The 13,982-nt window shown below is 39.0% G+C and overlaps 1 protein-coding gene and 1 non-coding gene across 2 annotated transcripts; both read left to right on the top strand.

Annotated features, from left to right (window-relative positions):
• The first annotated feature begins 342 nt into the window (after positions 1-342).
• On the top strand, positions 343-5,486 carry LOC116286396 (succinate--CoA ligase [ADP-forming] subunit beta, mitochondrial). Its single transcript, XM_031692909.2, has 12 exons — positions 343-422; positions 498-657; positions 1,098-1,209; positions 1,582-1,672; positions 2,105-2,176; positions 2,420-2,522; positions 2,827-2,991; positions 3,183-3,344; positions 3,460-3,602; positions 4,391-4,511; positions 4,924-5,012; positions 5,242-5,486. Exons 1-12 carry the CDS (start codon positions 348-350, stop codon positions 5,314-5,316), a joined length of 1,368 nt encoding a protein of 455 aa, XP_031548769.1. The 5' UTR covers positions 343-347; the 3' UTR covers positions 5,317-5,486.
• Trnat-agu (transfer RNA threonine (anticodon AGU)) lies at positions 1,781-1,854 on the top strand. Its single transcript has one exon. It is a non-coding gene; the product is annotated as a tRNA-Thr (tRNA).
• Positions 5,487-13,982: the final 8,496 nt, after the last annotated feature.

The raw sequence follows: 13,982 nt of genomic DNA, 5'->3' as shown, positions 1-13,982 counted from the left end.
AAATAAATAAATAAATAAATAAACAAAAGCACAAAGTGAAATATCCTGGGCAAAAAAGCTTTAATTTTTACTGCTTTATTGATAGTCTTTTTAGGCCTAAAGCAAGCGTTTATAAATTACAAAAATTTGGTATTAGGAAAATATTGGTATTTTGCAAATAAAAATAGTAATTACTGAAACAATGAAATTTTCCCATATTTTGTACTGTAGCTTCAGATATATTTTCATTTTGTTTTGATTTTCTTCTAAACTTGCATAATAAAGAAATGAAAAGAGCAAAACTAGGGAAAAACTGCACATGGGCCTCCTGTGGTGCGTGCGCACTTTGTACTTTGCTCTCAAACAAAATGGCGGCCGTCACAAACTCTTTACGAAGGCTGTATCTAAACGGCATTAGAAAGAACAGCAGATACGTATTGAGGGTAAATATGAAACCACATAAAAGTCTAATCACTATTCTAGATTTTTGAGTTAATTGAATTTGGATTTTTTGTCAGGCACTGGGCGCAAATGTCACTTCACAACATCAACAAAGACGAAATCTCTCCATTCACGAGTACCATAGCATGAAGATTCTCCAAGATGCTGGTATCCTCACACCAAAAGGAGGTGTCGCAAGGACTGCAGATCAAGCCTATGAGATTGCTTCCTTGCTAGGTCTGATAATGATAACCTTGTTTTGGATCTCAATATAAACAGTGAATGATGTTTAACGTATACTCTTCACACACGTTAGCCTACACGTCTTGTACAATTTGAAAATCAGTACTAAATTAATCAATATTGCCTTTTCTTTTTTGGAAACGAAACGGTATTCACAACACTCTAACATACGTAAAGTTATGTAAAGTAAGCTTAATTTTTTTGGGAAAGATAAAAAACAGCTGATATAACTCTTAAACATTTTGTTGCTGGTTTTGCTATGAATACCTAAACTGTAGTTCGGTTATTCAAATACACCATCCTTAGCTTTTCTAGTACTGTATATTCAGTATATTATTTTAATAATTAATCAACATGCAAAATGTTTGGTTTCCTCCCCCTGGTACTTGCAATAGATAATAGAACTGATGTTATTGTTATAAATACGGTTCCAGATGAGGCAGAGAATAGTGGAGACATGGTGGTAAAGGCCCAAGTATTGGCTGGAGGACGTGGTAAAGGAGAATTTGAAGGTGGCTTTAAGGGGGGCGTCAGGATTGTGTTCTCGTAAGTGTACAATATATTCATCACCATTTATCATCATCATATCACGTATCTAGGTTTTCAGGATATCTAAATCATTCATTGTCATTGACATTATGTATACAGCTCAAAAAAGGTTAGAGGGGTGAACAGTGATAGTTAGTAAGTGATTGGTGGTAAGAGATAGATAATGCATTTATAACGAGTCTTTCTCTCACTGTACGTTAAATAAAATTATCTATCCATCCATCTCTCCAAGATCCAAGAATAGTTATGAAACTGTTTTTTTTTATTATTATTCTTGTGATCAACACAGAGATTAATTATAGATTAAGATATTTAGTGTTGTTTGTAGTCAACAAAACCTTTGAAAATACCTTGGTTTTGTTGTGTCAGACCTGAAGAGGCCAAGGAAGTTGCATCAAGAATGATTGGGAAAAAACTAATCACTAAGCAAACAGGAGAACAAGGACGAATTTGCAATGAAGTAAGAGAAAATGTTACCGCCATACATTATTATGCATATTTCTCATCATCTCTTTGATATGTGTTACCTTTGATCTGCTTCACCCATTGTACCCTTGCCAACCATAGAGTCTCCAGTAGCTCAGTGGTTAGAGCATCCGACTAGTATCTGGAGGGTCATGGGTTCGATTCCCGTCTGGGGCTCAGATTTTTCTGAGTCAGACGTTGTTCCAATCTTGTCTTCTTTCATATCCTCTTTGATCAGCTGAGAATAATATTCAACAAATTGTTGATATTATAGTAACTGATTTTTTCTTTCTTTTTGTCTTGATGTACAAAGTTTTCTCTATGCTAATTTATTAGTTCTAGTGTTATAATATGAAGAGTATTTTTGAAATACTCAATTATTATATAAAGGTTTCTTGATTATTTTTGTATCATCCCTCCTGTAAAGGTGTTTGTATGTGAGAGGCTGTATGCAAGAAGAGAATACTATTTTGCTTTGGCACTGGAAAGAAAGTTCATGGTAAATATTATCTATTAGTTAATTAATTATTTATAATTATTTATCTTATGTGTATTTATAAAAATAAAGTATTTTGTCAAGCTCATTCACAATATACATCTTGTGTTTTTTCTCATGGACCAAGTAAAATCATTCTACTACAGTATCAAAGATTATGTTGTCCATTGAATAAGATTTTGTTAAATATTAGTTACATACCAAGCAAACTATATGTACAATGAAGACCCATTTCTGTCTCTGTAGGGTGTGGTTCTAGTTGGAAGCCAACAAGGTGGTGTCGACATTGAGTCTGTTGCCAAGGAAACACCTGATGCAATCGTCAAACACCCTGTCGATATTATGACTGGTAATCATCTAATATCTATTCATTCACCTTTCATTCTTATGCTCATGCTTTTTATTCTGATTTTATTGAGTGAGTTAGGAATAGAGTGCTTTCCCTCAAGTGACAAGGCAGCCATATTAGTGCATCAAACAATGCAAGCATTCTGCACAGTTTTGCATAAAAATAGAGTTTAATTCCTGGAGGATAAAAAATCTATTGTTTTGGTACACCAACATGGCAACTGTTACGTCACGTGAAAACCCTTTGGCATACAGGCCAAAGCAGCATAACATTTTCATGGATTACTTTTTTTTGTTCACTAAAGGGCTGTCACTTGATGATGCTAAGGAATTTGCTAGGAAAATGGGTTTCTCCTCTAAATGTGTTGATCAAGCGGCACAATGGATGTTATGCCTGTATCAGATCTTTCTAGAGAGGGATGCCGTGCTACTGGAGATCAACCCAATGTCAGAAGACTTGCTTGGCAGAGGTATGTCATCATCATCATTATTATCATCCTCATCATAATACATTTAAGGAATATAAAATGCATGCATATGTCTCTGTACTGTATTATAAGCACCCTGGGAGTTGTAGAGCACAAGAGAAACAAGCTTTGGAACATGACAGTGTTTATATTACAGTACAGAGACCTGAGCAGCCATATTCTCATTTTTTTAGTGATATGCATGGACTGCAAGCTATTGTTTGATGATAATGCTGATTACAGGCAGCCAGAGATATTTGACCTGCGTGACTGGTCTCAAGAGGACCAACGAGAAGTACTTGCCGCCAAACACAACTTGAACTATATTGGTCTTGACGGCAGTATTGGGTGCTTGGGTGAGTATAGTAGGTCATAACTTGAAGACAACATTGACCTCACCCCCACCCCCAAGGTTCTCTTCACCCTTTTCACCAACAAGTAATAACGATAAACATGTGTTGTATGTTACAGTCAATGGTGCTGGTCTTGCCATGGCAACCATGGATATTATCAAGCTGCATGGTGGAGACCCTGCCAATTTCCTGGACGTTGGTGGTGGTGCCACTATTGAACAAGTACAAGCTGCTTTCAGGATTATAACTGAGGACAAAAAGGTATGTTGCACCAAGTACTGTATGATGGTATCCAATGTTTAGAGTAGAATTCATATGGCCTGTGAAATGGCACGCATAGCCTGTGAAGTGGCAGTTTGGAGAGGGGGGAAGGGAAGAGTGCTGCTGTGCTCGTTGTTGTATGTGAGTTGTTATTCTCACCTGTGCTTCGAGGGTTTTCCCGGTTCTCCGGCTTTCCTACCTCCGCAAAAATCAACTTCTAAATTCCAATTGGAATCCAGTGGAAGAAGAGCAACTCTGTGGAATCCACTGTTAATCTCATTATTAAAGAGTGCTGCTATGCAGGCTACGGCACACAGCATAATGCATAGTGCAGTAACTTCAAAAATGAAAAGTGATTTTGATCTTAGAAATTATTGTACATTCTTAAACGCATCCTGAATGAATGAATGAATGAAAACCTTTATTTAAACAGGGTGTTCCCTTCAGTAATAAAATTACTGCTATCAATGGGAGCCCTATTATTATTATATTATTATTATATTCCTAATATTGATGACTAGTAAGGAAACTTTCTCAAAATATATGTATAGAAGATTAAGTAATGATGAAAAGGTAAATTATACACTGTGAAAAGATGAAAAAACTTACTGCTCTTTTACTCCGACGAAGAACTAGCGTCCGAAACGTCAGTAAGTTTTTTCATCTTTTCACGGTGTATAATTTACCTTTTCATCATTACTGTTTCATTAGAAACACCGACGCAGCTCACACTAGTTTTTAGCTAGTTATATCTTTGTATAGAAGATTGATTGAATCACTTTTTCCAGGTTCATGCTATTCTTGTCAACATATTTGGAGGAATCATGAGGTGTGACATCATCGCTGAGGGAATCATTGCTGCCGCCAAGGAGTTACAACTATCAATACCTGTTGTTGTACGCTTACAAGGTGATATGCAATATTACATATGCTGATGGCGATGGCATTATAGATAGTGCTAATGATATATGATGACGATTATGGTGATGACGATGATGGTGATGGTGATGAGGATCATGGTGATAACAATGATAATGATAATAGTACTGATAATGTTGATGGATAAAGATGGTGATAAAAAATAATGGGAATTAACAGTGGATTCCACAGAGTGGCTCTTCTTCCACTGGTTAGAAGAGGATATTTGCAGAGTGAGGAAAACATCGGTGAGAGGCAAGCGGTCTCGTTGCTCTGTCATCTGTTCTTCCTTCCCTTGATGATGTTTTTGAAATTGATGATAATGATGGTGATGATGGTGTTGATAGCGATGGATAATTAGGATGCTGGTGCCAACTGACTAATGAACGACATATTTTTCCAGGAACACGGGTAGAAGATGCTAAAGCTCTGATTGCAGCCAGTGGTCTTCGTATTATTGCTTGTGATGACCTTGAAGACGCCGCTGAGATGGTAAGTAGCTTGTATCATAATATGTAATTTCAAATGCAAAGTCAGTCAACATAAGGATAGCCTGTTCTCAATGACGAAGGAGGAACGTGGGTGTGACCCTAACATGGTGTGATTGGCGTGTCTGGCGTGTCCCTATGTGGGTGTGACTGTGCCGTGACCCGGTATTTTTTCACTTTGGAGTATCTTGCTTCTTAGAAAAAATACTAATGTGTTCGTCTCTCTTTCTAAGGTCGTTCGAGTTTCCAACATCATTGAATTGGCGCGATCAGTGGATCTCAACGTCAAATTTGAACTCCCTATTTAAACAATATTAGTGTCATATAATGGGCTGTTTTATGCTTATTTTTATCCAAAATTTGTAAATTTTGCTGAAAGATGTGATTTGTCACCACTGACAAAGTTACTTGGCGATGTCATTGTGTTGTATGGAATATCTAATGAATATTAAAAATAAAGCTTTAATTTAAGATTTTAGATGTATTCTGTTTTTACTTCTCTAGTTCATTCTTTTCCTTTGCTTCTTCGTTCAGTCATCCGAATTTGCCTCCCTGTACTCCCCACAATACAGTGCGTCTATGCGCGCGCTTGCTCGCGTAATTTCTTGTCCATTGTTACGTCGCGCTCACTTGAAAGCCAGACTGAAATCAGTTTTTTATCATACGCTTTGGAATTTTTTCTCGCGTGAAGTTTTAAACGAATACTTTTAAAAGAAAACATTATTTACGACTATTTACTGGTGGATCATTAATATGTCACAGAAGGTAAGATGATACTTTGTTTTGTGTATCCTCTATGGTGCTAATTGCTAATTAGAAGGCGATAAGTTTTTCAATAATTGATCTCGGCAACAAAGATGCGTTGTTGGTCCATGCATGAGTATTTCTGCTGGGTTTGGCCCGAGGTGTGATTCGAGGTGTAGCATCCTAAGATAACCTTCCGATAGCTTCTTTTTTCGTGGATTCTCGGTCGCTTTCGAAAAACATCCTCAACAGTCGTTTTTAACATCTGTACAAAATGTTCAAAGTAAATAGTATTCTGCAGTGCACTATGAGCGAGTGAGTCGGACGAACTTGACGACTTTTGTTTTCAAGACCGCAAATGATATAATTCTTGATACATTGGCTGGAGCAATCGGTTTTTAATAATCGTTCTTTTCAAAGTATCTTTAGATCGTTTGGATATGTATTTCGTTAATTTACTTCTGGGGCGTGCAGGGTAGCATTGATAATCTACTCTGCTAAGACGTCCTTTTACTAAGTGAAAGAGGATTATGGATGTGTTTATAGAATTTTAGAATATAGCAAGTAGCTGGTACGTGTATGGAGGATACAAGTTTAAAAGGCCCCACAAGCTTACAGCTTTAAAGCCTACCGTGATCGTATGCCTCCTTGACGCGCATGTGCGCACATCTCACTATACGTTAGTTGTTTCCAATTTTTTTCTTTCTATTTCTTATGCTTTGATGAACGCTAAAAATGCGTCCTTAGGAAGTTTGTTTCAGGATAAGAAAATATGATCTGACATCAATTTCGATTTTTGCCTCAAGTATGGAATATTACTAAATATCCCACATGGAGTAGAGTGACCATGCATGTTTAGCGATCAGCGTCACAAACGAGATACCGGGTCTGCTGGTCATAGCAAGGGGTTAATCATCTACGGTCTAGGGGCCGATTAACCTCTCCCTTAGGCTTTTGCTGAGCTTCCTGATCAGTCTGTAATTCCTCCCGGGATAGCGGTGTTGGGGTCGAAATCTCCAGCGTAGCCGTAAGTCCATACGACGGTTCAGCACTCGATGTCTGGAAGTATGGTCCTGGTTATTTTAAATCAATAACCTAAAATCAATCTCTCTAAAAGCAATATACGTAAAAGATAACATTTTAAATAGATGACTTGGTAAAAAATAATAGGAATCTTAAGTGTGCATGCGCGTTTGCAGCTAAGACAAAAGTGCTACGAGGAACCACCATTTTTGTTTGTTTCCATTCGGTTATGGTAGGTTACAGCCTCGTATTTTTAAAAAGTTCGCCATATAATAGTTGTTAGTTTTTAAGGTTTCTCGGATAATTATTCAGTTATCTCTAAAGTTTCTTAATATCGGCGATCGGGTCCAAAATTACAGTACAAATTACAGTCGAAGCCGTTCGGAAAAACGGCGACACTTTCGGAATTTCCCGATATGCATTGCCTGTTTGCGCGCGCGCTCGCGGAACACTCCTCTATTGTTACGTCGCACTTGTAAGTCATTCTGAAAGCAGGTTTTTACAGTACGGCTTGTTTTTTTCGCTACGCGTGAAGTTTTACTAAAACGATCCTAAAGAAAACGTTAAAATTGACTAAATTTCTTCGATATCAATTTAACAATGCAAAAGGTAAGAAATTCAGTTTCTTTTGCGTGTTAATGGTGCTAATTGAAATGAGAAACGGTTTAATTATTACGCGACCTTTTTAAGTAATAGGGAAAGCGGCGTACGAATCCTATATATCATCTACACTTGGGTAGCTTTGACGGAAAAGATTTTTCTTTATATCTTCAGGACAATCTTGGTTCTTTTGCTGGTCAGCGCATTTTCTTCAACGAATTAGAGTATGCGCTTGAGACAACCACGCTGTTCGGAAAGACACCACAGCGCAGTTCACAGAGAAACACTGTAATCAGGGATTTCAACACCGTCCCACAATTTGTTCCAGTTGCGCAACCCGAGTGCTTCTTGGTGCCAGCGGAAGGTTCCTTTTACCCATCTGTTCATGGTGGAACACAGACGCTCATCTGCCCAATTACTAACCAAGCTCCAAGCAGACAACTCCCGCAAAGGCTCAACGTTTACCAACCTACGACTCAATTTTTGGCTCCAAGTACTTTCAGCCATGATCAAACTTACAACTGGAGCCTACCTGCCTGCAACTCCTCGTCTAGCACCCACACCAACCAGTATCAGCCACCCGAGTCTGTCGGGATTGTGGGTGCTTCTACCCATTCTCAGAGGATTGTTCAGGTTCCAAAAGCAACTCCAAAAGGGGTTTCTAACAGCTCACTCGTTCCTGGACCATGGAAGTCGTCATCGATGCCTGTTAAGCCTCCCAAAAGAACTTGGATCATTGAGAAGGACGTCTTTGCTCCAGGAGCAGGTAAACATGCAAATCATCTTAGTTTTCTTATGTAAAACTAGCACAACTGTCGCATTATGGTCAGTGCACACGATCTAGCGCACAGAACTGCGCTCAGAACGATGACAGTTTGTCGTAATAATGGATCTAAGGGAGGTATACGTATATATGGATGACCATAAACTCATTCTTTGCCAGGAATTCCTAAAAATATGGGAAAAAGTTTCTCTAAAAGGGTATAACTTGCTCGTTCTATGAGAAACGCCTCCAGAAGAGTTACTTCTGGGGCGACACTCATATTGAAATTAATTCTAGATCTGCGCGTTTGTCCAAATATGTCTCAAAATCTAAATTCCTTTCTCAATCGAGGTTATTTTCAGTATGATGTTTATCATTTGCCATAATACTACTTTCCTCTGTATACCCTGCGCACTTGAGGGAAAATGAATATAATAGAAATGATTATAGAAGCTTAGCTAGCTCGAGGATAAACATATTGGCATGTTTAATAATATGATTGTTGTGGGTATTTCAGAGCACCAGAGGATGGTTAATCTTCGTGATATCATGGGGCTTCCTCCACTCAACAAGAGCGCGACCAAGATAAAATATTCCATGCTTCCAAGATCCCACTCAAAGAAGACTTCCCTTCAACCTAAACATCGTATAGATCTTAGAAGTATTCTCGCTGAATCCGACACTCAAAACCATGCCAAGGTATCATCAAGTTCCGAGATCAGAAATAAGGGTTGTTCAACTAGCATGTTGAAGGTATCGGCTTCACCTACAAAGAAGGCGAAAATAGAGCACAAAGAGGTAAGGAGCATGCAAGACATTCATGATAGTAATAAGTGGACGAAGAAAGGATCCTTGAATCCTAGCACTTACACTAGATCAACACCAGCAATAGCGACATGCAGATCAATTAGACACGATGTTCTAAATTCCAATATTTATGCATTTGTTTAGGAGGAGTTAGACGTGGGAGCCATGTACGCGCTACTTGCAGAGTCAATAGATCTCCGAGCTGCTCTTGCTGGTGGAGAGATTCGCATCGAAGAGCAAAATACTAGCGTCAAGCCATCACCAGCACTACATCAAACATCAACAGCACGTGAATCGAACGAGGCAGTAAACCACGCCGATCGGCCCGTCCATTCAAAGCCTTCGTCAAGTGAGGTACCAGTTGATGCAGTCCAAAAGGAGAGCAAACAGGAGATGTCAAAGCCAAAAGAAGTAAGAATATGAAGAAATTACGGTAATAAAGCAGTTAGGAGAGTTTTAAGATTTAAAAAATGAACTTATTTGTTAATACATAAAAGGTCGTGACAATGCGCAATAATGAAAGGAAAAGATCTACCAGAAGTGACATTTATTCTCATTATTCTATTTCATTATCCCATTTCATTTTTTTCCATTCCCCCCTTTCACCAGCAAAAAGAAACGGTCAGCCTGGAAGAGATCTTCAGCTTAGACGTGTCCGAGACTCAAACCCTGTTTGAAGACTCCTTCAAGGATGTTGACCTGGACAGCATGTGCGACACTTACCTCTGCCATGCAGAATCGCCTGTGGATGACAACTGTTTGAGAGAGATCCTAGATAGTGCCGATTTTGCTGAGCTGTTCGAGTCAACAACTGATGATGACGATGACACTACTACTGGTGGCACAATCACACCTATGGCTAACGAGAACCATCCTTCTGCGGCAACGAAGGGAAGTTTGTGTTCAGTGGGTGCCGACTTTGTTGAACTGATTGACTCAGACGATGATGACAACACCCAGGCCAATGTCAAGAGTCATCCCTCTACAACGTTGAGTATGCGTTCTGTTGGTAATGACTTTGTTGAACTGATTGACTCAGACGATGATGACAACACCCAGGCCAATGTCAGGAGTCATCCCTCTACAACGTTGAGTATGCGTTCTGTTGGTAATGACTTTGTTGAAGTGATTGACTCGGACGATGATGATAACACCACCACTAGCAACAGCAGTCATCCTTCTACAACGGAGGGGCGTTTAATCTCAGTTGGTGCTGACTTTAATGAGCTGATCGAGTCAAGTGATGATGAGACCACTTGTATCAGTACCAACCCGCTTACTGATACCATGATGGTGAATCCAGTTGACGAGCCTGAGGTAACTCTCAAACAACGCAGTTCAATGACCATTGAAGAACTGTTCCTATCCAACAAAGAACGTGTGATGGAGCAGGTAGCAACAAAACAACAAGAATGCCAACACGAATCCCTCGAGAGCGCTCTTCCATTGAAGGCAGTCTTGGAATCATTCGAGCAAACCAACAATGGTGGGCCTTTCCCAGAATACATCCCAGATATGTTCCTCTTTTCTGCCAAGAAACCTGATGTTGAGCTGAATGTGATAGGTCAAACAGTACCTGCCTACTTTGGTCAGCCATTTAGCGACGATATAAGTACCCCTCGACCGGCTGATGCGTGCCTGAAGCAGGCGGTAGGACATTACGACACAGTACCTGAAGGACCTCTTGACATGATGCGGGCAGATGATCGCGTCTACTCGGAAAAGGTGTACAAGGCCGATGGCTTCCAGTACGTGTTTGACGAGTTCAAAATACCTGGAAATAACGTCATCGTAGACCCAGCAACCTTGCAGACACCTAGACTACCAACACCTGGTAAATATCTTGAATTTGCAATATTTGATGATTGAATGTTTCAATGGGGTGGGTGAGAGTTTGGATAGAAAAAAAAAAAAAAAAAAAAAAAAAAAAAAAAAAAAGATTGAAAAATTCGTTTAAAAAAAATATGTATATATTCGTGTGTGCGGGGCCCTAATTTGATGACGTTATTTGGCGCTATTGGCGTCGCCCCATTCAGTCCCACGATCCATTGGTTCGTTACCAGTTCCTTCGCACACCACATCTATAAATTGCAGCATAATTTGTAATTAATTATGTTTTCTCGTTTTTTTAAGGTCGTAAGAGACCTCATAGTCATGACTTCAATTACATGTGCGACGACAGCCAATCAGCAAAGAAGCTCAAAGTTGATGCTGGTAGTTGGGTCGAGTGCTCAAACTCCAGCAAAGATTCTGTGAAGTCAAAAAAGCGTCGCTATAACAACAAAGCACGCAAACCAACAGGAGAGAAATGGCTTCCTGGAAACCACTAGATAGTACGAGGAGTGAGGGAATGGTTTGGGTTAGAATTAAGCTTGGAGTCTTAGAAAAAAAATAGTTAATTAGATATGAAATTACTCTTAATATGGGAAGCTCTGTAAGTACAAATAAGTTAATCCAGAAGCAAAAGGCTAGAGATTTGGTACTATCGCCTCTCGGCAGCCATGTTGGATTACAGGAGAGCTATTGATTTGTCATCCAATATGGCGGGCCTGAAAGTTAGGACAGGTAGTGCGTGTGGACTGACCCTGTCACGTGACAGAGTAGTTCATACACGTGCATCATAAGAAAGTTCCCGTATGAAAAGTGCACAATACAAAAAAAAACTTTTTTCTTTTTGAATTTTTTTTTTTCATTGGCTGACAGTTTCTCGCTTCCAGTTGGTTGGAAGTTTACACTGGAACTTTCTTTATTAAAAAAAATACTTAAAATAATGCATTCTCAAATATATTTTCAATTATTATCATTTTATCAATCACTTTTCATATCAATTGGCTTCGTTTTCCTTACAAATCAGAAAGGTGCACTTTGCTTTTGCATATTAGTACGATGAACACTTCTTCCAAGATTTCCTTGCCTTAGTGCGCATTAAAAGGTTGTCAAGACTCTCTTCACACTACAGAGCATCCCATTTATTATCTTAATGTCGTCTCCAAGCTTGTGGGAAGGGTTGTCAAAAAAGGGTTAAGCCTTTTTAGTTTATTATATCCTTGTAAATACTGTATATAATTAGCGCATAGTATTTTTGTTTTAATAAATAGTTTTCTCTTATATTCTTCGTGTTTCTTTAGCTTTTCCACAAAACTAATGAACAATAAAAAGGCGATTCTTTAGTGAATTATTTATAAACTTAAAGTTTCCCTCAACACAAACTTGGCAATTATCGCCGTCTTTAGAGACTATACATTGATTTCTTTGTCTTGTGTTATCAAACGAGTTTTTAAAACAGAATACCAAAGAAAAGGATTGGTTGATAGCAAACACACTGATACAGCTGTTGATACACAACTAAGTGAAAAATTTCTACCGTGCTACGAGCTGTGAAGAAAAGGTTTTATCTTGCCTGAAAGAAAGACAAACTCTGGTATTAAAGTCGAAACGAAAGGACAAACGAAAGGCCGAACTAAGTTAACTATAAGGTTGGTGTCGACAAAAATGAAATTGTTTGCTACTTGAGGGAACTCAAAGCTGAGCATGCGATCTTATTGGTAGTGAGCTTTTATCATTTAATTCCAAAACTCACAGGACCGAGGAAAATAATTACGATGAATGGAAAGAGCATGTTGAAGGTAGTAAAACTATGAAGTTTGAAGGAAGTTCAAAATTCGCGAAGATATCGAAATTTTGCTTGAAAACATTCGTTGGACGCATTCCTTTCCTCAAGAAGAGGTTTTCTTAAAAAATTCACACTTTTCAAAAATCATGTCTTTGCGAGTTTTCAACTTATTTTCTTCAAACTTCACAGTTTTACTGATTTCGACATGCTCCTGTCAGCTATGGTAATTATTCTTATGTTTTGCTAATTTAAGAATAATTGCTAATAAAAGCTCATTGCCTTAAGAAAAAGAAAGAAAGAAAGAAAAACAATTCGATATCCCTGATTTTATTTCAACAAGGTGGAAAACGAATTAGAATACGCATTACAAGTTATTCGTAAAACTACAGCTTGTTGAACGACGGAGATGAATCGAAAAGATGAACGAAGTTCACGTTTGACTGACAAGGAAGGACTGGACACCGGATCTTGCAGCAGCAGCGACGCCGAGTGGGACACCGATGTTGAGGACAACAACGACCTGGTATCGGATAATTTATCTATTGAACAGATATATCTAAGAATATGCGAAGAACTTGGTGTGCCTCCCATCACTAAAGTGACAAAACAAATGAAAACAGACGTGATTGATCTTAAACACTACGGTATCCTAGATAAGGGAGCCAAGGCACTTGCTATGGCTATGGGTAAGAACGTTACCGTGGCAACGCTTAATCTCCATGACAACGGGATAAATAAAGCAGGGGCAATTGAGATCGCTAAGATGCTTGAGACAAATTGTTTTATAGTGAAATTAGATTTATCGAGCAACAAAATCGGGCAGGAAGGAGTAGCTGCACTCGCGAAAATGCTACGTAGGAATGTGACTTTGAGGGATTTGAATCTTTCAAACAACAAGCTCCTGGATGAAGATATTGCTCTTCTCTGTGACGTGCTGAGTACACATCGCTACCTCAGATGTCTGCGGTTGAGCGGTAATGAACTTGGCGACAAGGCAAGTACTATGATTGGATTAGCTTTAAGATCCAATCAAGTGCTTGAATGTCTTGATGTGAGTTGGAATAGAATCCTCGTCAAAGGCGCAGTGTCGCTGGTTAAGGCTTGCAAAGAAATGCAGTCTTTAAAAGAGTTGAATCTTAGTTGGAATGGGTTGTCAGATGAAGGTGCGAAAGTAATCCGAGAGATCCTTGAAAAACCTGACTGCTCCCTCAAAGTACTTGATATCACAAGCATTTCCATAGGAACCACAGGAGCGGAACATATAGCCAAGGGGCTCAGAAAGAACACATCACTGAAGACCCTACGCGTTGGTAAGAATCCCTTCATGAGCACCGGCGCTTTCTCGATCTTCAAGGGACTTCTGAAAAACCCACAAAATAGCTTGGAAGAGCTTTTCTTAGAGAACGTCGTCTTCGATAAAGAGT

This window comes from Actinia tenebrosa, unplaced genomic scaffold (genome assembly GCF_029948245.1).
Source record: "Actinia tenebrosa isolate PJP-AT-01 unplaced genomic scaffold, QUT_ActTen_1.0 PGA_scaffold0__85_contigs__length_37466705, whole genome shotgun sequence".
Lineage (NCBI taxonomy): Eukaryota > Metazoa > Cnidaria > Anthozoa > Actiniaria > Actiniidae > Actinia > Actinia tenebrosa.
Note: the sequence above shows the minus strand (reverse complement) of the source record. Positions and strands in the feature narration are given on the sequence as shown.